Here is a 23,941-nt window from a genome sequence, read left to right on the forward strand (position 1 = left end):
AAATCAACAAATTTCATTTACAGTTTTTGAAAAAACCCTCCCTATGGATAATAAATACACACTTTTAAACACTCAACAACTTATTCAACAACTACAAAAACTAAAGGTCATTGAATAGTTTAGCCTGTCACTTCCTCCCCGTACTCTGTTCATATAAAACTCACTAGCTCAGTCATCCATGTAACGTTACGATGAGAAGGCTGCAACTTCTGAAAACTCCTGCTGCACACTTTTCGTGAGTATTAATATTAATTTTAAAGCACTTTCAGGCTTTAACACTTAATTCCATCTAAATTACTAAAACATCCCTTTTCATTAATTTTTTCAGATTTTAATGCCTCTCATTGCGGCGAGAGACTGAGAATATAATCTTACATCTACTTCCTACAGAATTCCATCATGTTGAACATTATATTACAAATGAACACGCCTCAAGCCTTCAGTTTAAATTATTTTAAACAATTTTAAATTCTTCAACACTGGCACATTGTTTGCCACTTAAATATACTTCTCCCAATCACAACCATATTCACGTGATTGTTTTTTTATCTGAATGTTCTTAATTCAATACTATGTTTGATGCCATTATAACCTTTTTAAAATGAGCAAGCAAGGTTAAATTTTTACATGTGTTTTCTGTGTGTTTTTATCTTTGTATCTTCTCACCTATGTTCAATTGTACTAGTTTGTTAGCAAATCACATCACCTGAAGATGACTTACTCAACAAGTCGAAAATATTTGTGATGCATATTTTATTATATTGTAATTGATGTAACATAATCCATCTCTGCTGCCATAACTTGATAAGTGATAGACTGAAAATAAAACAAACTATTTGATATTATAATCTACGAACTTATCTGAACTCTTAATATGACATTTAAATTTTTAGCTGGTAATTTATCATCATAAGAGAGCAAGTCTTTGCTTAATAGCAACTGAACGGAGTTCATTGTTAAAGCAAAACTGTACAGAATTTACAGTTCCCAATCAGTGATCACTAAAAATAATTAATCACAGTCTACTTACTTACTTACTGGCTTTTAAGGAACCCGGAGGTTCATTGCTGCCCTCACATAAGCCCGCCATTGGTCCCTATCCTGAGCAATAATTAATCACAGCCTAACACAGTATTATACACTATTATACAAGGTGTGGCAGAGGAATCGGACGATTTTCAAATGAAAATCTACTAGGACAAATCTATTATTGCCAAAAAAACTGACTATGTATGCCATTTTGTTGACATACATTTAGATTGTCTTGAAAATTATGTCCTTCAAATGGTGTCCGTCTCTCTCTCTATACACTCTTCAAATCTTTCTCCGAAGTTGCATGTCACTCTTTCCAACGTTTTGCCATCAATGTTGGTGATTTCCTGGACAATGACAATCTTCAGGTCATCAGTTGTTTGGGTCCTGTTTACGTACACTTTGGACTTCAAGTAATCCCACAGAAAGTAGTTGCAGACGGTAAGGTTAGGCGAGAGGGGAGGCCAGGGAATGTTGCCATGCCGAGAAATGATGTACCCTGGAAATATGCGGTGCAGAACTTCATTCAATTTTCTGCCGTATGAGCAGTGGCACCATGTTGCTGAAACCATACAATTTGTCTAACAATCCCACGTAGACGCCTACACAGTTCTGGTTGAAGAAATGTCCTCAGCATTTCGAAGTAGCGTTCACTATTCACTGTCACGTTGTTTCTGTTGTCCTAAAAAAAAAAATACGGGCCCATGACGCCATATCTAGACACAGCACAGCAAACTGTAACCTTTGCACAGTGAAGCGCATGCTCATGTAGGTCATTAGGATATTCGGGGGCCCAGTATCTAAAGTTCTGCTTATTAACATAACCATTTAAATGGAAATGTGCCTCCCACTCATGAAAATAACTTTGTCAGCCAAAATTTCCACCATTCTCTCGGCGAATGTCCTGCGTTGGACATAGTCTCTCTCATTCAATTGCGGAACAATCATAAGTTTATGTGAATGAAACTTAAGATATGAATGCAGTATTCGGCGCACAGAACTTTCTGAAAGTCGCAGTGCTATAGCCTGCTGTCTAGCTGATCGATGTGGACTCCTCGTAACAGCCACTCTTACTCGCTCAATGTTATCTGGCGTTCATACACTTCGAACATGTCCTGGTGGTTTCTTCTTGCAAGCTGATGCTGATAATCGCAAGTTTTTCTCCCATCTAAATATGGTATTGCGAGCAGGAACGGCTCCGTGGTGGCCAACATTAAATTGGAGCCGAATGGCACGCTGGGTTTTCACAACTGAATCACCATTCTTTAAAAATGTCTCGATAACGAAAGCATGATGCTCCGAGCTCTATACTGCCATGATTACACAAAATGGCATCAAAAATGCTAACAAACGACGGTCGATTGATATGCATATCCTCTCATGTAAACGACCTTCTAAAACCGTCAGAGTCCTTTGCCGCAACGAAATTAAATTAAATCTATATTCTGCTTAACGCACTTATACTATAATCTATAAACAATTTTGTATGAAACCACAATAATTTAACACACAATTTCACACACGTCTGTCTCCAAACTTCAAGTGCTACTGTTTCAACTTTCAATACGCACCAATGCAGCTTGTATTTTCCTTACTTTGCTGAACAAAAGACAACAGAATCAGCCCCCACACGTAACGGTATTTTGAAAAGAAAGAGTAAAGAGAGAAAACTGGAAAGAGGGAGAAAGGAACAGGATGCCAGACCCAAGGGAGATGGAGCCAGACCTGTGCGAGCAGAGCTATTGTAACCATTGTAACAAACAGAAAATATTCTCGCCTCAGGCTATTTCACCCTGCTAGAGAAAAATTGTGCGAGCTGCTGTCAATCTGTCCAATGGAGATTTAAAGACACACGACACACGAGCAGGACATTCTCTCGAGACGAAAAATGTAGGAACGTCATTGCACATTGGAAAGTAATAGATATAATATTAATACAGTAATGCGTATGGTTATTGTTGGTTTTAAAGGTGTTCACGTGCCCTTGTGCAGATATAGAGGAACTGCCGCTGGAGATATTGCACGTCATTGCATGATCTGCTAAGGTCAATAACTTTTCATATGAAATACAGTGGCGGCTCATACATATTTAATGCCTAGTACCAAAATCAGTGGTAGATCCAGGATACTCTAAGGGGGAGGGTAACTCTTTTTCCTACTATTTCCTCCCTGGATCCGCCTATGGTCTAAACCAAAGCCAAGAAATAAGCAATAATAATAATAATAATAATAATTAGAGACGAGAATTCCATGCGAATGCATGTTTTTATAGGAACATAGGACATAGCTCAAACTTAGTACTTATTCATTTCATTACTTTCCAGTTCCAAATATGTGTACTTTCCCCGTGCATATTTGCATGTTTTCGACTTTTTAGGGATAAAAACATGCATAATGCATATTTAGGTAATTTTTAGCTTAATAATGCATATAATATACATTACATCCAGTTTAAATGCATGTTTAATGGTTTTGTGTGGACACCTCAGTTTCTCGATTTTATATCCCATATTTTAGCTTCAGGAATCAGGATTGAAGAAGAAGAAAAAGAAATAAACTAAATAACAGAAAAATTAAATAAAATGTTAAGATGTTCACAATAAGGTGTCAGAGACCTTTCCCTGGACGGAAGTCCACTTTTACAACACTTTACTGATGACCCTCTATACATTGCGTGCCATAAATGAATTTATTACGTTGGATATTTTGAAAATAGTAAGTAGAAAGGAAATATAGAGGGTTCAAGGAAATTGCCGACAAATAATTTAGGTCAAAAGCATCCTCTTTCAGGGAGGTTGTAAATTCTCTTCCTTTTCTAGTACTAGTAGCAATTTAGATTCTTCTAAAATTGGAATCATCGTTAAACTGTGTTTGCAGTGTGTGAATATCGTAAGTTGTTAATATGCTTGTTTATTCTGTTTGCGCATGTTAATGTGGTTCTAATATGTTTCCAATTTAAAGATTCCAAAAGTGTACTCCTTGCATAGTGGATTACTGTACAGGAAAAGATTTTATTAGGTCAGATGAGGATGTCGTATTTTGCGACTGTTGGAGTAAAGAGTTAAGCAATGCTGTTTTGTTTCCGAATATTTTATATGACAATTGAGGAACTCAGAAGCAAAGTAATATAAGTGACATTTTTTTAAAAAGTGAGATAAGTATATATTCTAAATCTTTAACGTCACTTCTGTTCAGAGAAAAAGTAATATAAGTGCAGTTCCAGTCAGTGCTGCTCCATGTTGGCCTTACACTTGTATTACAATGCATACAGAGTTTTGATTGAGAGGCAAACTAATACAAGTGCGTTGTTTACATATTGTTGTTGCGTTTCTTCTGTGTATGACTAATTCATTTGCCATAATGGAGAGAGTTTATAGATTACATATTCGAAACATCTTCGTGGAAGGCCTGAACACATTGGACCAACTATACAGTGATCCAATAAGGATAAGTTTTGCTAAGTGGAGAAACTTGCAATAGCTAATGAAATTCATCCCATTCATACACCACTCTTTCTTTGATGACCTGGAGCATTAGGATGGGCCTGTAATAATGACTGTAGGACGTGGAAAAGTGCGTGGAAGAGGAAGTTGAAGGAATATTCGCGGTAGGAACATTACAGATGCACTTCATGACAGAAACATAGATGTTTCAGCAGAGAGAGATGTGACTTCATTAGATGAGCCTAGTGACGTAATGAACAGCGACTAAGGCTGAATTTCATTTAAAATTTGAAATTTTCTTAGCCCTCTTCTTTCGGAGTACCAAAAACCACATCAACTGTTGCCCTAGAATTTGAATATAATATTCAACCAATCAGACAGTATGTATTAAAAAAGGATCTAAAAATACATTTAAAATTGCAAGCCTCATCCAGATCTCAGATGTTCTTCAAACAATCAGATAATATCCTATGTAATTTCTACAAAATAAACAAAGAAGAAATACCAGTCTATATCACAGACACACTCATTGCTGAAACTCCAGTTGTAAATGAAATTCCTCCATGAAAATGGATAATTCCAGAACATAGCCTACAAATTCCACGAAATCATTTCAAAAATGATCCTCCATACATTCTTAGGTTAGATGCCATGTAACTACTCTGCAGCACATATAAGGATTATCTTCAAATTTATACAGATGAATCTCTAAACCCTGATGATGGAACATCAGGAACAGGGTATTATATTCCAAAATATCAAGAAAATTACTTCATACCATGTTCAGCCCCCTCCAGTCTTGACACTGAATTTCTAGCTATTGATGCTGCTCTTTAGTGTGTTACTCAAATTTCTGAAAGATCTATTTGAATACTTACCGACTCCAAGGGGGCTTTATTTAATATAATCAAATATATACACACCTATACGCACATATAATTATTCCAATTCAGAAACAACTAAGTGAACTAAAAAAACTCCAAAAGAAAATAAAATTTCAATGGATACCTAGTCATTGTGGTGAGAAGTTCGATAATGTTGCGAAACAGGCAACATATTTGCAACCAAGATCTCTTCAAGTGATATCTCTATCCAATGCCTTTACTTCAGTAAAGTTTCATTTTATAAACCTATGGATCAACAATTGGCTCTCTTCTGACAAAGGAAAAATTTTACAGTCCGTTAAAAAGAAACTGAATGACCTGGAAATGTACAAAAACTTGCCCAGACAAGAGCCAGAACAGGTCACATTGTCACTCAGTTGTACCTACACTGATTTCACATTTTTGATAATCCTACTTGTCTGTGGTGTAATAATCATGATGAAGATCTGGAACACATTCTTCTATACTGTCCATTCATAAACCACAAAAGAAATAAATTAAAATCATCAGTACCAGTTGCAGAAGATACAGCCCTGCAGTATATATTGACTACACCCCAACTCTGGCTACTAGCAACAGGCATCTATAATGAACACTGATCAAAATACCCCTAATTTACTATGAAAAAGAAGAACTGAAAATACTACAGTGGACTATAGTTGACTTTATGTTGTCTGCAAACAACTGGATACATTAAGAAGATTGACTGATTGATTCTTTCGGTTATACAGACACATTTTTTGTTATAATATGATAATAAGAAAGCTCAAGTGCTGTTAAGACAGAAATGTTTCATTGTTGTAAGCAATGTCCTTGTTCTTGTTTTAAATAATATAAAAATACCGAAAACCCTTGCACTTATATTACTTTTCCACAAAAATATTTTCGTGGCAAAATAATACAAGTGACTTTAGGATCCTATTTTACCTAAACTGTTTTAGAATAGATAATTTCTATTTAGAAGTTAAAAAATATAGGTACCAACATATACAACTATAAATTTACAGCAACATAGTCCTGTAACAAATTTTTTAATTTCCTTTTCAACTTCAAATTCACTTATCTCAAAACTTACTAAATGTCACTTGTATCACTTTGCTTCTGAGTGCCTCAATTGTTCTTTGCAAAAAAATTACAAAACTTATTTAAAATAATTATTAAATTACGATATCCGTTTTTAAATCGTATTTAGGTAACCGTAAGGTCTATTATAATTTCAGATGAAATGTACTAAAAAATTTCAAGTGGACCAGCTTGTTGCATCTGTTTCACATATTGCAAGAATGCAACAAAAGAAAGAATCTTCAAAGAATTTCATAGATCCCTCAGTTATGCCCGTGGGAAAGTGGATGTAGCGGTGAAAAACAAATTGGACAGGGTCATAAATGCTGACCCAGACTGCGGATTCTTTTGTTCAGTGAAGAAGGTTATTTGTGGCGAAAACTGAATGAAGAATTTGACCTGACACTGTCACAAATGTGTTCATTCAAGTTTAAACCCTTAACTTCTTGCAATATAGAGAGGTCATTCTCTGCCTACAAAAACATATTGACTGACAAGTGCAGGAACCTTACAGAAACCAATTTAAAAATGTTATTAGGTTTTTAACTGTGCAAAAAAAGTGAAGTGAAATAAGACATTTGAAACAAAAATAAAAGTGCATATTTTAATGTATTTTTCGCTTGATCATGCATATTTCATTGTTTGATAGTGCATGAATGCATGCATATTTTGGGATTTTATAGTGCATGAAATTCTCGTCTCTAATAATAATAATAATAATAATAATAATAATAATAATAATAATAATAATAATCACTCACCAAAATTTATACAACTGGAGCACTTGAACACTTTTGTTGACCAGGTTAATATGCGTGATAGATAAAACCCATTCGCTTATTCTTCTGATTTGAAAATAAATCCATAATTTTTTTGTTGAAGTTGTCTATTTTGCAAACAAAACTCCTCAGATTCATCGTGCCCTCTTAGTGCTAAATCTAGTGCCCCACAAAATCGTATGCAATTTATTATTACATTTAACACATATCTGTTTTTATCAACTTGCTCATTGTTTTGCAATCGCGAGTCTGTAGTGTGAATTTAACTGATTTTCAGTGTTCGCTTTACCCAGCATAGACAAACTGAAGACATTATTCATATTAACCTTTGACTTATTATGTGTTTTTATTTTACCCCATAAATGTACTAAATCTGTCACACCCACTTTTGACCAGCTAAGTTCACCTCCGAACAGAACACGCGGGAAACAGAAGAACGCATTTTTCACATCACATCCACACAACCAGTTGTTTTTTAAATAAATATCTGGGTTGAATTTGCGAGATCTGTTAACTTTAGCACTTTGCTGCTTTTGATGAATATTTTAGTGCGGTGTAGGTCTGCCTAATTCTTTAACACGAAGTTTGTTTTCATATGTTAATATTGAAAACGGAAATTTCAATAAAGCACCAACCGAGTTCATTTTTTCACAGTACACAACACGATAACACGACCACTATTACGATGACAATCTCACGACTTAACATGTTCACACTACAATTGGTACTGTTGGTAGAAATAATAAAGTGAAAACTTTCTCAAGCCAAGTTTTCAAACAGGGAGAGATTTTATTATCTTATTGTTGCAGTCTTTGCTCTAAGAAACTTGTTCCGACAAAGTGGAAGGACAAACCGAGCGAGAGGTAGTAAGGGATTGGCGTAGAAAATGGGAATGTATACAGTTTTACAAGCATTTCAAAAGCCAGCGGCAAATTGTACCCAGCACATTTTAGATCATGTTTTAGATGCTGAAAAGGACGAGCGAACATGAAGATTGCACGCGCGCATCCCATTATATTTCTTATGGGATGTAGTGCCTGGCACAGATCCATCCTCCAGACACTGGTTACAACGTGTTTCGCTGCAAAGATCATATTGAACGGTAGAGTTTGTGTAAGCGTAACTTGTTTCTCTCAGGTTTTGAGCGGAAAATATGAATTCTCCTTTTCCTTCGTATTCTGGTAGTGCCATGGCACAATGGCACTACCTCTAAAGCCCCCCCTGATAAAATAGGAAAAACGACCTTAAAGAATATGCGCTGCGGGTTGCTTATGCCAGGGGTTACCTCGTATGAGTTACAATTGGGCATCTATGGGCTAGATAGATCAAGAACAGATATAACTGAAAATATGTTATTGTCGCTCATATCGTACCACTTGTCTAGATACTGCAACAATCTGTCATACACAGTGGTGAACTCTTTTATTACAGTTAGTTTTTCGGCCTCTGAGATTTTCAAGCAGCATATTCACTTCGAAACCGAAAAATGATCCTTTTTACGACTTTCTATTTGAGTCTTTAGTCCCAACATGATTTTGTACACTTCGGTTGAAAGCATATTTTCACATTCTAATATTTTAATTGCTTTACAGAACATTGTAAGTGTACAATTAAAAAAAAGAAAACATTCTGCCACTGACAATGAATGTTCATTTACTTCATCTTCTTGGAAACATACGATTTTCCAAATTAAAGGATGCGTTTCTTCTTCATCTTTTGCCAAATAATATATTTTCTGAGACTATAACCTGTATGGCTGATGATGATGATGATGATGATGATGATGATGATGATGATGATGATGATGATGACTGTTCTAGCTGTTGCTAATGCTGATTAAGGCTGGATGTTCAGTCACCCTTTGAATGTTCTTTTTAACATTCTTTTTATTTTAGGTAGGCTGCTAAACGTGAATTCTTGCTAGTGTTGGTAAGACATGCTTTAGCATTGGGAGCTGAGCCTTCATTTCAACAAGTAACAACCAAACCCTATCGAAACCATACCTCCCAGCTGTGTTACATAGAGAATATTAAATTTCCTAGGTGGAGCCTGTAATCTACTATATATTTTAAAAACATCTGTTGATATCAAAAGTTTCAAATATTTGTAGATTTATAGTTTCAAATATGTTGAGACTGTCACTACTGGATGAACAGTGTAAAATTTCGAAACATTTCCTATTAATCTAAATTTATGTGAGGTCCACCATTACATGTAAAAAAAAAGTGCTAGACGAAATATATCATATCATATCACTAATATAAATTTTAAATTTCATTATTCAAAAGTATATTTTTAGATTTTTGTAGGAGTAGTTCCACCACAGGGCCTTCTATGAGCCGCAACTAGTTTCCACAGTCAAAACGTACCGTCTCTTCCTTTGCTGCTTTTTGTTTCCATAAATTTTCTAACAAGATTATGCACTGTACAGATCTTTCTGCCTCTATGCAATGTCACAGTTTGCAGTAACAGGGAAGAGAGATACCAGAAGGTTTTAATGTGCCAATGCCCACAACCAGGATAAGCCACTTGAAATTTAACAGTCATTCAATGACAGAGATATATTAAAAAGACTTGTAGGATAACTTAGAACTTGGACGCCTGGAAAATTCTCAACATATTACGTCGAGTAGACTTAATGAATGTATGGGAAACATAAACAGTTGCTGCTGTATTGTAAACAGGAAAAACAGCAATGCCAATCATTCGATCACATGATCACCAAAAAAGAGAAAAAGACTTCCTTGCATGGCTGCCAAACCCAGTGAAAACTTAAATTCCTACCTAGGGACTGATGAATGAATTGTATTTGTCCTGTGTTGTCTTATAATTACCGGTATTATCATCTCAGATCTTGACCTTTACTAACATACAGCATGAGGAACTTCAAGGAAACTTAAAATATAGAGGTAGCTGCAGGAGTGAGCTGGTTGATGGTAAAGAAATGAATGCATTTTTCCATAGGAATCATGTATCACCCAGAATTCTTATCCAACTACAAATTGAAAACCAGGCAAGACCCTTGGATAATTCTGAATCTGTCTCTGTTGCTTTGCACATGCTGGCAGTGACTACATCTTTCTAATCATGGGTAAATGTCCATAACAGATATTTGTTGCCCTTGAATGGTTTGGACTTATAATGCTGTTCATTGCTTGAGAAGTAAGTAAATGACTAGGTATAATCTCATTTTAAATGACTAATACCACTTTATATTTCTATCAGTTTAAAGTATCATTTTTAGTCCACCGCTGTAGAGTAATGGTTACCATGTCTGACTCTGAGACAAGTGAGCCAGGGTTCAAATCCTGGCTGAGACAAGTTACTTGGTTGGTTGGTTTTCCCTCAACCAATTGAAGCCGAATTGCTGGGTAACTGTCGACGTTGGATCACAGACTCTTCCTATAATTTCTTCACATGTCATTATCAACATTACCATAGTCTGAGTTAAGTTCACGGTGCAGAATGCTGTATTAATACAAGAGTTACAATATTGGTAGAATCTTAATAAGGAAAAAACCATCTGAACCCAGAACTAATTACCTGTACCACAAAAGGTTTATTGACTTTTCCAGCATTATGATATATCAAAGATCAAAATGTGTGAAATATACATTCATATTTTGATACATACTTATGGGTTTTAGAGAACCTGTAGGTTCATTGCCACCCTCACATAAGCTAGCCATCGGTCCTTTTCTGAGCAAGATTAATCCAGTCTCTACAATCATATCCCACCTCCATCAAATCCATTTTAATATTATCCTCCCATCTACATCTCGGCCTCCCCAAAGATCTTTTTCCCTCCAGCCTCCCAAATAACACTCTATATGCATTTCTGGATTCACTCATACATGCTACATGTCCTGCCCATCTCAAATGTCTGGATTTTATGTTCCTAATTATGTCAGGTGAAGAATACAATGCATGCAGTTCTGTGTTGTGTAACTTTCTCTATTCTCCTGTAACTTTATCCCTCTTAGCCCCAAATATTTTCCTAAGCAATTCATATCTTGGTACAAAAAAAATATATGTAGAAGGTTTATTACGTAAGTAAGCCTAATAAAATAATATTTTAATAACTTATCTCCAATAATTTTTATTTATAATGATATTAAAAGAATCATTTTCAGTAAATCTGTCATTCCAATATAAACGCTATATGAACTATTATATATCCCTTTAATCCTCATCACTTTTTTTCCAGAATTTGTGCAATCTTTCCCGCAACAGCTTCTGCATAGTAAAGTATTTGGCAGTCTCTATCAGTGTCATGTACATTTCATATTATGACATTGTTCATAAACTGTTGTTTTACAGGCATAATGTATCATGTACCAGTGTAGCTGAGGCAATAGCACGTTTGTTTGCTGATCTGGGGTTGCGATCTGGCATGGGTTCGATTCCCGCTTGGGCTGATTACTTGATTGAGTTTTTTCTCCGAGATTTTCCCCAACCATAAGGCGAATAGCAGATAATCTATGGCGAATCCTCGGCCTCATCTCACTGTAGTACCATCTCACTATTACCAGCTATACAACATCATTAATAACCAAGTAAAAAAAAAATATGTCTCATATTCAGTCTGGTACAGGGCTCATATCTGTCACAATTGGCTGAAATCCACTATTATACATCTTAATTACACAACTTGTGAAACACAATGAGAAGGCGCAAAGATCTGCCAGTTCTGATGATGGCCCACCAACCGAAACTAGTCAACAAGGTAATGTAGTTAATTAACACGTGAAGGCATATATATACTTTATATTCCGAAGTGAAATTCACTATTTAATTCCTGCCATCCCCATTGCCTAAGATCAGGAGCAGTCGTATCAAGGCTTTCCCAAGTGATGCACTGCAAATGCAGTCATAGTAGATGGAATTTCGCTGCATTTTCTGTTGGAGGAAAGTGGAAAATATTGTTATTATTATTATTATTATTATTATCATCAACTGCCTTTAAGGCAGCCCCAAAGGACTCTGTATACCTTATCAAATTACAATTCATGAAAATAACAATTAACAGAAAGAAAAATGAAAGAATACACATGAAAACACAATCAATAAAGGTTAACACAATTATTACTGATGACTAAAATGATTATTTAAAATCTGGCAAGACATTTTAATCATTGATAATACATATCATCACAAAGAGTTGTGGGAAGGTTAAAATGTCGTCTAAAATTTTCGAAGACAGGTGTAATTACTCCTTCAGCTCCAATAAGAAGACTCAAAACTTCTACTATGTTGAGATTGTATTTTTCCATAAAATATGGAATTGTGGGGATATAAATGGATTTCTTTTCCTCATTCACCCTTGTTGATTGACCTCTATCTGTATCAAAACGAATTATGTAATCTATTATATAACCAGTCATGGAGTCATTACAGTAAGCTAAAACACTAGTAGATCTTGCTTCCACAATGCAGTGAACTTCTTCCACAGTCCAACTCTTTCCTTTCAATGCAGCAGCTATCTTCGAACGTTTCTTAGAAGAGCTTCATGATTACAATGCCTCAAGACGTGAGCAAGAGTTTCTATCTCCAGGCATCTATGTCTGCACCAGGTATCATCTTAGGATTGATCAGGAATTCCTCGAATTGTAATAATATTGGCATTCATTTTCAAAGCTGCTATCCATTCAGATGTTGATATCACGTTCTTATTTAATATCCATTTATTGATGCTAAGAGATTCATTATAGGCTACAAGAAAACTCCTTTTCTTCTAGTGGGAAGTAATGTCCATGTTTCAAACTCTCGTTTTGTCAATTCTTTCCTAAAATTACGCAATTTTTTTTTATTATTTTTTGTTATTCCTCTTGGGTGAGGCAGACTGAGGCAGTTGTAAGCTCCTACTAACTCTTTTAAAGGCCACATAGCATCAATATTGCAATTTTCTGCCTTTAGTAAAGTCACACAAGCATGACTATGTTGAAAATGGCCTTCCACATTGCTCGGATAATATTTAAACCTCTGACTTTTGAGCTTGAATATAACATATTATTAGGAACATAAGAGAGTAAAAATAATGTTTCTTTTATTGAACTTCTCATTCTTTCAGTATCCTCCAAATAATCAGCCAGCAATTGGGTGTAGTGGTGCCATCTGTAAAGTATAATTTTGGCCAAATATACTGATGGACTATGGTTAATTTTTTATCTGGCTTATTATTGGCGTTGCTGTTAAAATCTCAAGATCTTTACACTGGTACAGAAGAATTTGTTGATCATAAAATTTAATTTCGTCATTGAACATAATATCAAAATACGAGTATTTAATTGTATCATCCAGTGAAATTGCTTTAATAGACTCTTCAGTGCCTATAATTAAATCGCCGTTTAGTAACTTCCTTTTTGGATGTGAATTGCTGCTGATTTATTAACATTTAAATTAAGATCAGTATTGTGAACCAGCAATTAAACCATCATAACCATTTCTTAAACAGCATATTATGATTTATAAAGTGTAAAAAAACTGATATTGTCAGTTTTTCTAATTCAGCATGAACCTCAAAACCATACAGTTCAGAGATTTGTCTCTCTGTCAGTTCCTTTAGAATAAAATCAATAGATAAATTAAATAATATTGGTGATAAGAGAGATCCCTGAAATAGCCCTCTTCGAAGTACCACAGGGTCAGAGACACTTTCAGGAGCATTTAATATTTATGAAATTTCCTTGCGCCATATTCTTAATTAAATCCCGAGAATTTGTTGGTATTGGATAAATGTCTATGTTCCACTGTGTCAAACACTTGAGATACATCCAGCATGACAACTGTAATATCTTTTTTTATTTTTTTTTTCATTTCGTAAACAACTATCTACCAATGTGTATTTATAAGAACACTAGGTTCACGAATAAATCCTCTTTGGTTGTCATTTAAGCTAATAAATTCCCTTAACTTATGCTCAAGGACTATCTCTATAAGACGACAAATGACTGAGCTTGCACAAATCGGCCTCCAATTTAATGGATTGGATTCATCTCCTTTCCCTTTGTTAACTAATATTGTTCTTGTTTTTCTCATATTCTCCGGAACAGTCCCCTATTTTGACATGAGATCTAACAATTCGACGATTACAGATGAACATTTAGCTAATTTTAAAGTAATAGTAATACTTTATCTCGTCCTAGTGAAGAATCCGATTTCATACTGTTTAATGACTGGTTTATATCTTGAATTGAAATTGTTAAAAGGTTGTCAGCCTCATGCTATTGATCAATGATAAATGGAATATCATAGTGATCCAACTTCATGTCATTTGCAACTCTCCATGTTGATATCATCACAGCCTTCAACAATGCAGGATGTATCTTACATTTATCTTTAATTTTATAATACAGATCGGACACACTTTTTTCCATTCATTGTAGTAGATACTGATATTGAATAAGGTCATAATTATATTTTTCCCGTCTCTTTCTTCGATCTCTTTTGGATCTTTTCTCCAGATTAGTGGTATTGAGTGTATGTTCTACCATTCGCAGCAAAAATCTTTTTGCGTTTTCTCATTTCAGCAATCTGTGAGGCAGGATGTTTTGGCCCTGGTAATTGATCAATGTCTGCAGAATATCCACAAGCTCATTCTACAGTGAATTTATACACTCAGTTCCAAATCAATCTTTATTCAGCATATATATATATATATATATATATGGAAAATAGTATAAGGGATTTTATATATATATATATATATATATATATATATATATATATATATTCCCTTATATTTTTACATGATTATTTTCCAGATTTTCATCCTGCATACAATACTCACCATCCTGTCTGTGTTTTTCTTTGTGGATGTGTGATGTGTGTACTAAGCCTAACATAACATTTTCCACAATAAAACCATTTGAGATTCAACAGCTCTTTCTTCTTCACTAACTTCCAGTTGAATTTAAGTCATACCATAATATATTAAATTTCCTTGTACATGAAAGCCTGGTAGGTACCCATGTAAATAAACAATTTTGTACTGTTAGGAAATAAGTATTTCCTTCAATATATCGTCCAGTGCTGGACTATATAATATTATATATGACTGCTAGTGATAAAACTCTCACCTTGCGGTATAGAACAGTGTCTGGTAATATCAAAATTTCACTGAATAAGGATATTCAACAGAGAGCAATACTAGAGATGACTAATGGATTTCATGATCCACTGTGGATTATACTTTACAAAGTGTAAGTGTTGTAAGTATTAAAAGACAGATTTTGTTATAAAGAGCTATTTAGATATTTCAATAAACATTTTATCGAAATTATAATATATGTGATCATATATGGTTTTTCCAAGGCTATAAAAAATTCTGCTAACAATAATACAGTACAAAACAATAAAGTAAAAGACGTATTCACGCAATCATCGGGATTCTGTCAATCCACTGTCACTTTTTATTCTGAACTGTAAGTCGAATGAATGCAGTCAATTGTTTCCAAATTATCAAAAAATTCTATTGTTTCGGAATAATCGAATTATGCTGTAGTATTTGTGACACGATAAATTCTCTTTCACATGCAGACTGTGAAGTCAATAACCAAAAATGACCGTTCATACTGTAAGATGAACTGTTTTCAGAAAAGGATAATTTATAAAACATGATACAAACAATGAAGTTGCAACTTATGGGCGAGACTAGTGATAGAAAGGATTGCTCAATTTAAAATCACAAATTAACCACATAATTTCGTTTTGATGGATACCATTCTATACATATACACACATTTATTATCAAAAATACCTACCGTATAATTTTTGCAACTGCCACTTCATTACATATAGTCATCCTCTGAGCCTCGCATTCTTATTCTTCGTATTTTTTGTGTCATCTGTTGAAATAATGTCCATGGACCAATTTCAACTGCAGGTATAATGAGTCAACTATATCTAACCTTAGTGAATGATACTGATAATTTTATTATTATAATTTTCATATAAACTGCCATTTTACAGTTAGTACTTCAATATAATCTCCGTATAAAGTGTCATTTCACAGTTACAGTACTTCAAGATCTCATCTTATTGGCCATATTTATTATAGCTCGTTACATTAAATGCTTTACAAATATAGGAATACACAAAAATGTAATATAGTGTTATAATATATGATAGTCCAATATTGACATTATTTACTGATATTTATAGGGTTTGTAGTGATATTTTTATATGAAATGTTATTGTAAATCATCTGTGCATATAGAAACTATGTTGCCTTATTAAAAAAAAACTGAAGCACAAAAGTCCACCACTGCAACTGTACTGAAATACCTATAAATATTCAGTACACATTTTTGTTTGGAATAAAAGAAACTAACCGATTATTATTGTTTGTATGTAAAAAAAAAAATAATAATGCTTCAAAAGTTCATGCACAATACTTTTCTTCCAACAAATGCTGTTAAAATCTATGGCAGAACCGAAAGTATTAGTAAACTTCATTTAACTTATTGCTTTTGTAGCCTTGTAATACTAGGCATTGTGTTATGCAAAAGTAAGAAGAGTAAAATGTGTTCGATTCCTTTAATAAGTTTCAACTTTGTAACATTTATGGAAATATCAGTTAGTGGAAGAGGAAGATGGACTTGAAACATGTCCATGATTAAGTGTGTCAATTGGAGCAAATTTTCTGTTTTAAGTCGTTGGTTATGGTCCAGGCATTGAATATACTCATATTAAAATTCAACAAATTTTTTAAAATCTTTATTTCATTTCAATGCTCATTAATTTATCCATTAAGTTTTAATTCTTTGCCATGTAAACAAGTGGTACAAAAATAAAATTAGAAAAGACTGAAACATATAGTTTAATGAAAGTGTATCTTTGTACAAATTAATTGCAGTTTCCAATACAAGCCACATGTAATGTGATGTTTATTGTCAAGTAGAGCCATTGATGTAGCTCATCGTCAGACTCGATGGGCTGCTGATCTGGAGCTGCGTTCGGGCTTGGGTTGGATCCCCCTTTGGTCTCAATGAATGGTTCCTTCCGAGGTTTTCCCCAGCCATGGGACTGAAGCCGGATGGTCTGTGGTGAGTCCTCAGCATCACTTCATTTCCCCCTTTGATTTGATTACCTGGTTGGGTTTTCCCGAGGTTTTCCCCAACCAAAAGGCAAATGCCAGGTAATTTTTTGGCGAAACCTCGGACCTCACCTCATCATTTTAGAAAATTACTACATTGTAAAACTGTAAAAATTGTAAAATATTGTAAAAGTTTGTAAAAATGTAATTGTAACATTGTAAAATTTTGACTAGTTCCACATTTTAAAGCTTCATTGCTCATGTAAGATCTATGGAAGATAATAATTGAATGAATTAATGAATTATAGAACTATAAAATAATACAAAAGGATATTATTTCTAAAATATGGATCTTGAATGACAATAGAATACGAAATTTACCCCTAAATTCCTAAATAGTTATGTTCCGTTTTCTGACGACACTGTCATGGCAAAGACTAACAGAAGGATTTACAATATTGATCGATGCACAAGAAATTTTGACAGCTTTGAAACTTCCATTAACATTGTTTCATAGTGCTACACTATGACATTGTCACTTCAACAGCTTGTATACATCATATTATATGTATGAAGGATTGTTCATTTTTTAGCATTTACCAAGCAAACTTTTACTCATGAACGAAAAATACTGACATGACATGGTTCGGAATATAGCCCACTTTGTTTATGAAAGTGATATAATGTTTAGTTCATATATTTTAGTATGTCTGCAATTGTGTAATTCATTATCAGAAGAAAATAATAAAACATTAATGTTAATTGAAAACTTAGTGTATATTTTGTACATATGTCACATGTAAAATATTGTGAATTCCTTAAAATAAAATAGTTTAATAAAGGTACTTCCGGGAGCCTGTTTCATATTAACTAATATTTTTTTATTAGAAACTTTCCTAATTAGAGGACTGCCACGAGGACAAAGTCTAGTATAACAATTTGTGTGATTGTATAAAAGAAAATTAATATTACATGTATAAGTCGTATTGAAAACCAATAACAAGAGCGTGACAGAGATTTATACAAATATACAAATACATAAATTTAGAAATTTACAGGTGTAAGTTATAGTTCTATTTCTATTAACTAATAATTAATATTAATAATTAACTAATAACTAATAATTAATATTAATAAATAATATTTTTATATTATTTATTAATATTAATTATTAGTTAATTCTTCGAAAATATTAGTTAGTTTGCTAATATCTCATAAAAACCAAAGCTAATAAAATTAACTCATATTATTAGACATTTTATTATGAGTGAATATTGTCCATAGCCATTCCATGCAAGTGAGTCTACATATATAGACACATAGTCGTCCTGAATGGCACAATTGGGTCGTCTGTGCCCAAAGTTGCGGATTCGATCCCAGCCCAGTTGATGGTATTGAAGTGTGCTTAAATGTGACAGGCTCGTGTCAATAGATTTACTAGCATGTAAAAGAACTCCTGCGAGACAAAGTTCCAGCACACTGGCGACGCTGATATAATCTTGGCAGTTGTGAACATTGTTAAGTAAAACATAATTTTTAATTTTTACATACATACATAGTGTTCTGCCAAATGGCAGGTCTTTCACTGCAAACCCAGCATTCTCCAATCTTTCCTATTTTCTGCCTTCCTCTTAGTTTCTACATATGATCCATATATCTTAATGTTGTCAAGTGAGCCTGAGTGGAGGGGAATTTTTTATAATAATAAACAAAACTATTTATACCTCAAATTGAGGGTAAAACTCTATATTTTATGAAAATGTCATAAATTGCGTAGTTTCAACAATTTTCTGATGAATTAAATGCTAATTAAGTTGTAGAAACTCGTTTTTCAATTAAAATTGGAAGTTGGTCAAACTGGTTCATTCTATGCCATTTATGATGCACAGCTGATTGTTTTCCACCAAACGTTGTTGCTTACTCTTCCTTTAAGGCTGCTAAAGAGTGTAGTTCTGATTTTCAGGTACGTAATTAAAAATTACTATAAACTAATGAGTAATATGATAATATACTGTCTTGACCATAATAGGAAAACTTGACAAAGTTTCCTTTAACGGATAGACATATATCATAAAACTGGAAATCACGTTAATCTCTGATAACCTGACTTAGGGACTGGGATGACCTAACACTGTGGTAAGGTTTGTAACAGTTCGATTGTATATGATGTCAGTGTATGCAAACCACCCTGACCCTCTGTCAGGACAAACCAATCAAATATTTAGTTGGATCTGTGCCATTACAGGTAGAACACAGAAGTACTGCAGTGAGTTACTTATTTGTTATTTCGTACACATTCCTCAACTAGGGCATCTTTCTATCACAGTATTTCGTTACTGTTTAATATGATGAAGTGTAATTACGACAACAGAATGTCGAAGGTAAAACACTCAACTCGGGTAGAATTTAAAACTACATTGGAGAAATATGGAAATGAGTTTCTTTATACAAATGACGGAAAAATTGTTTGTAGAGTATGTAAGATTGAACTTAATGTGAAAATGAAAGCCATAGAAAAACATTGCAACAGTAAGTTGCACAGGAAATCTGTCGAACAAAAATCAATTGACGAGGTTCTTACAATGTCCAATGAATGAATTATAAAACTATAAAATAATACAAAAGGATATTATTTCTAAAATATGGATCTTGAATGACAATAGAATACGAAATTTACTCCTAAATTCCTAAATAGTTATCCCAAGTGAGATCACGTTACGCAAAACCTATTTACCTATTTGTTATGAAGAGAAGATTAATAACATTAGACAACATATTCTAAGCAATAAAATATGGGTCTCAATTGATGAAACATCTGATGCTACTGGCAAGAGTATAGGTAATATGGTTGTGGGTATTTTGTCACCAAACAACGCAGGACAGAAATTTTTATTATCAACTGAAATGTTGCCAAAGGTGAACCATACGACAGTAGAACAGCTGTTTACAAGATCTATGTCTTTTTATGGCCCCAGGGTATACAACATGATGATGTGTTGCTATTCATAACTGACGTGACTCCATATATTGTTAAAGCGGCAAAAAATCTACAAGTTCTTTACAGAAATATGATTCATGTTATCTGTCTTGCATATGGGCTCCATAGAGTAGCTGAAAATATTCGTGCATGTTATAGCAATGTTGATAAGTTCATAGCCAATGTGAAAAAATCTTTCGAAAAGCCCCTTCGAGAATATTACAGTTCAGAAAAATGGCACCTGGAGTTTGCCGTCCTCCAAGTTCAATAATAACAAGGTGGGGTTCATGGTTAAATGCAGCATTATATTATACTGAACATTACAATATCACCACGAAAATAATTAATACTTTGGACAGCAAAGAGGCATCTTCCATTGATATTGTTAAATCAGTAATGTCCCAACAATTATTGGAAAGCCTGTATTTCATAAAAAAAAACAGCTGGAAAAATCGGATTTACATACGAGGGTGGATCGGAAAATAACACACAATAATTAAAAAAAAAACGTTTAATAGGTAAACAAAAATAAAAAATACACCAATGAACTCACATCTTTTAGCTACTTTTCTACATAAGTACCAAGTTTCTCAACACATTTCTCCCATCGTGGTACCAGTTTCAGTATAACCTGTTCATAGAAGTCCATTTGGTTGGAGTATAGCCATCTGTGGACAGTTGATTGCACTTCTGGATTGGTTGCAAAATGATGGCCTGCCAGGAATTTCTTCATGGAACCAAACAGATGAAAATCCGACAGTGCAAGGTCTGGACTGTATGGTGGATGCTGGAGCACCTCTCAACCAAATGTATTGATTTTCTCACAAACAGAAGCCGCAACATGGGGGCGAGCATTGTCTTGAAGAAGTTTGACATCGTCAGCATTAATGTTACAGTGTTTGTCACAAAGGGCACAACGCAACTTTACCAACGTTTGAATGTAGGCTGCAGCATTCACAGTGGTCCCAGGTTTAGCAAAGTCCACCAAAAAACACCATGCATATCCCAGAACACTGTCACAAGCACTTTCTTAGTAGATTGCATCACTTTGAATTTTTTATTTTCTGGGGAAGCAGCATGTTTCCACTCCATAGAAACCTGCTTTGTTTCGGGCATGTAGTGGTATACCCTTCTGCAGTGTAATGCCTTAAGTGGTCCAAGCATGTAATCATTTATGTCATCTGTCAGGTTCTTAGGCACCCAGCAGGCACTAACTTTATGAAATTTCAATTTGTCATGCACGATATCGAACATCGCACCATATGATATGTTGAACTGCTGAGATAAGGTTCGCAGTTGGATCTGCCAGTCTTTCAAAATTGCCGCCTCATTGCCTGTGACATTTCGCTGGGTTGCAGCTGTTACTGGCCGCCTTGAATGTGGTGAATCAGAAAGGTTCTCATGGACATCTGCAAAGAATGCACACTACCTAAGAGATGTTGCTATGGGCCAGACAGTCTTCCCCGTACATGCCACACATGTCCCTGTGAATTTCACTCGGGTTATATCCTTTAGTCCACAAAAATCGCACAATGCTTTGCTGTTCTTCATAAGTTGACGACAGTAACATGCGCGCCATCTTTGTTGCGTAGTTCACACTTTTCTCCCTAGAGCTGCACATGCAAAACAAATTGTGTCTGTAGTGAAAACTTCAAACAATATCTCGGTAAAATGTCAACATCTCAGGCACAATACCAACACAGAAAAAAATTATTGTGCTTTACTTTCCGATCTACCCTCGTATGAAGAGTGGAAATGGCAAAGGTTCTATGTGCCATTCAGAAAATTTTACAGGAAACTGTAAAAACTATCCAAGTTCTGTTGTTACGTCTATTTTTCAAACTATTTATTTAGTCGTGAAGAATACATATCCATCTTAAACGTAAATGTAATGTATGAATAATTTCTATTTATTGTAATAGAAACACAGTAAACATTGTAGAAAGTTCCTTATAGCTTTCACTTATAGTGTTCCAAGTGCCACATATTTAAAGGGACATTACAACATCCAAATAAAAAAGCAGTGATAGTATATAGTCAGATTAACTCAAAAACGTTAAAATAGTATAATGTAGTTCATGTTGAGATGCTTAAATGTCTGCAGAGTTCTTCATAAAACATCTTTGCATAGTCTGGTAAAACCATATCACGTTAAGGAGATCTGCTTTTTTGCACTGCGTACTAGCATTGGTTTTGGGAGAATGTGGTCTGATGTGTCTCCTACATTAGATGGGTATTTTCCTTTCTTCATAATGTTTATTACCTTCCATTCCTTTAGATTACTAAACGTTTTCTTGGTACAAAGCTTCCAAAGAACTTTCTGGATACACGAATCATGCTCAGTGTTGAAATCTCTAACCACGAAGTCTGCAGCATATTTCAGGTCAAAGAAAATATGTGCCTCCATATCTACGACCTTGAAAAGTTTCAAACGTCGAACATTTCTCACAACGCAACATGACGAAAATCTCAGAGAATGTATGACTTGCAGACTGACCCTCTTTCTCTTCTCAGTTACACAAAATTCACGGTTATAACTCATAAAGCAGTGACCGCTCACAATAAACTTCCATGTAAACTCATAAAAGTGGCCATAATGTACCAAAAACAAATAAGAAATATAATTACACGATTTTTGTTTTGGCCTGCACAATTATCAGAGCATACCACCATTGAATAATTTCAAGGGAAAAATTGTTCCAGGGCCGGGTATCGATCCCGGGACCTCTGGTTGAACATACCAGCGCTCTACCAACTGAGCTAACCAGGAACTCCACCGACACCATCTCAACTTTTCCCTTTACATCCACACAACTCGTGCGGGCTGATGAAATGCCAGAGACCCACATCGAGTGCACACAATCTCTGTGTGACTTGGAATTGTGGTTTTCTGTTAACGTACACAGTGACGTATATATTATTGCAAATCTAGTCTTTCAGGTAAAGCTCCCTGTAAAGCAGATTAGAATAATTTCAAGGGAAAAATTGTTCCGGGGCCGGTATCGATCCCGGGACCTCTGGTTGAACGTACCAGCGCTCTACCAACTGAAATTATTCAAATCTGCTTTACAGGGAGCTTTACCTGAAAGACTAAATTTGCATAACGTCACTGTGTACGTTAACAGAAAACCACAATTCCAAGTCACACAGAGATTGTGTGCACTTGATGTGGATCTCTGGCGTTTCGTCAGCCCGCGCGAGTTGTGTGGATGTAAAGGGAAAAGTTGAGACGGTGTCGGGTGCAGTTCCTGGGTAGCTCAGTTGGTAGAGCGCTGGTACGTTGAACCAGAGGTCCCAGGATCGATACTGAGCCCCGGAACAATTTTTCCCTTGAAATTATTCAAATCTGCTTTACAGGGAACTTTACCTGAAAGACTAGGTTTGCATACCACCATTGTCCGAGTCTGCAACATGTTTGCCTAAATTGTAACAGTTCCGTTGTCTACTATAATACATGTTGCTGTGGAGAAGGTTTGGAACCAGTAATACCGGTACCTAACGAGGCACATGGAACACTGCAAAGGCATCCAGAGTTAGAAAATTCACCATTTTAGGGTGAATTTTCGAACTATTTGTTAAGATCTAATGCTCATGAATCTTACACTGTTTTTTGGTGATGGCGAACAGAACACAGTGAGTCAGAAAAAGGAAAATGGCACTTAGAACCTTTGCCATTTCTACTCTTCATAATTATATCCGAGAGCATAAGTATAATTGATGAAGTGTCT

The 23,941-nt window shown here is 34.8% G+C and overlaps 1 protein-coding gene across 2 annotated transcripts in view; it reads left to right on the forward strand.

The window, feature by feature from the left end:
* The window catches only part of Sras (Ras converting CAAX endopeptidase Sras), a 168,787-nt gene extending 150,681 nt beyond the window's left edge, over positions 1-18,106 (forward strand). Inside the window, exon 8 of one of the 2 annotated variants that reach the window (XM_069833671.1) lies at positions 17,102-18,106. In XM_069833671.1, the coding sequence (XP_069689772.1) occupies positions 17,102-17,115 (14 nt within the window). In that variant the 3' untranslated portion in view covers positions 17,116-18,106. Of the gene's footprint in view, positions 1-14,729; positions 14,855-17,101 lie in introns of those variants that run through there. The other variant, XM_069833670.1, reaches the window with a different exon arrangement.
* The last annotated feature ends 5,835 nt before the right edge of the window (positions 18,107-23,941 follow it).

This window comes from Periplaneta americana, chromosome 8, assembly GCF_040183065.1.
Source record: "Periplaneta americana isolate PAMFEO1 chromosome 8, P.americana_PAMFEO1_priV1, whole genome shotgun sequence".
Classification (NCBI taxonomy): Eukaryota; Metazoa; Arthropoda; class Insecta; order Blattodea; family Blattidae; genus Periplaneta; species Periplaneta americana.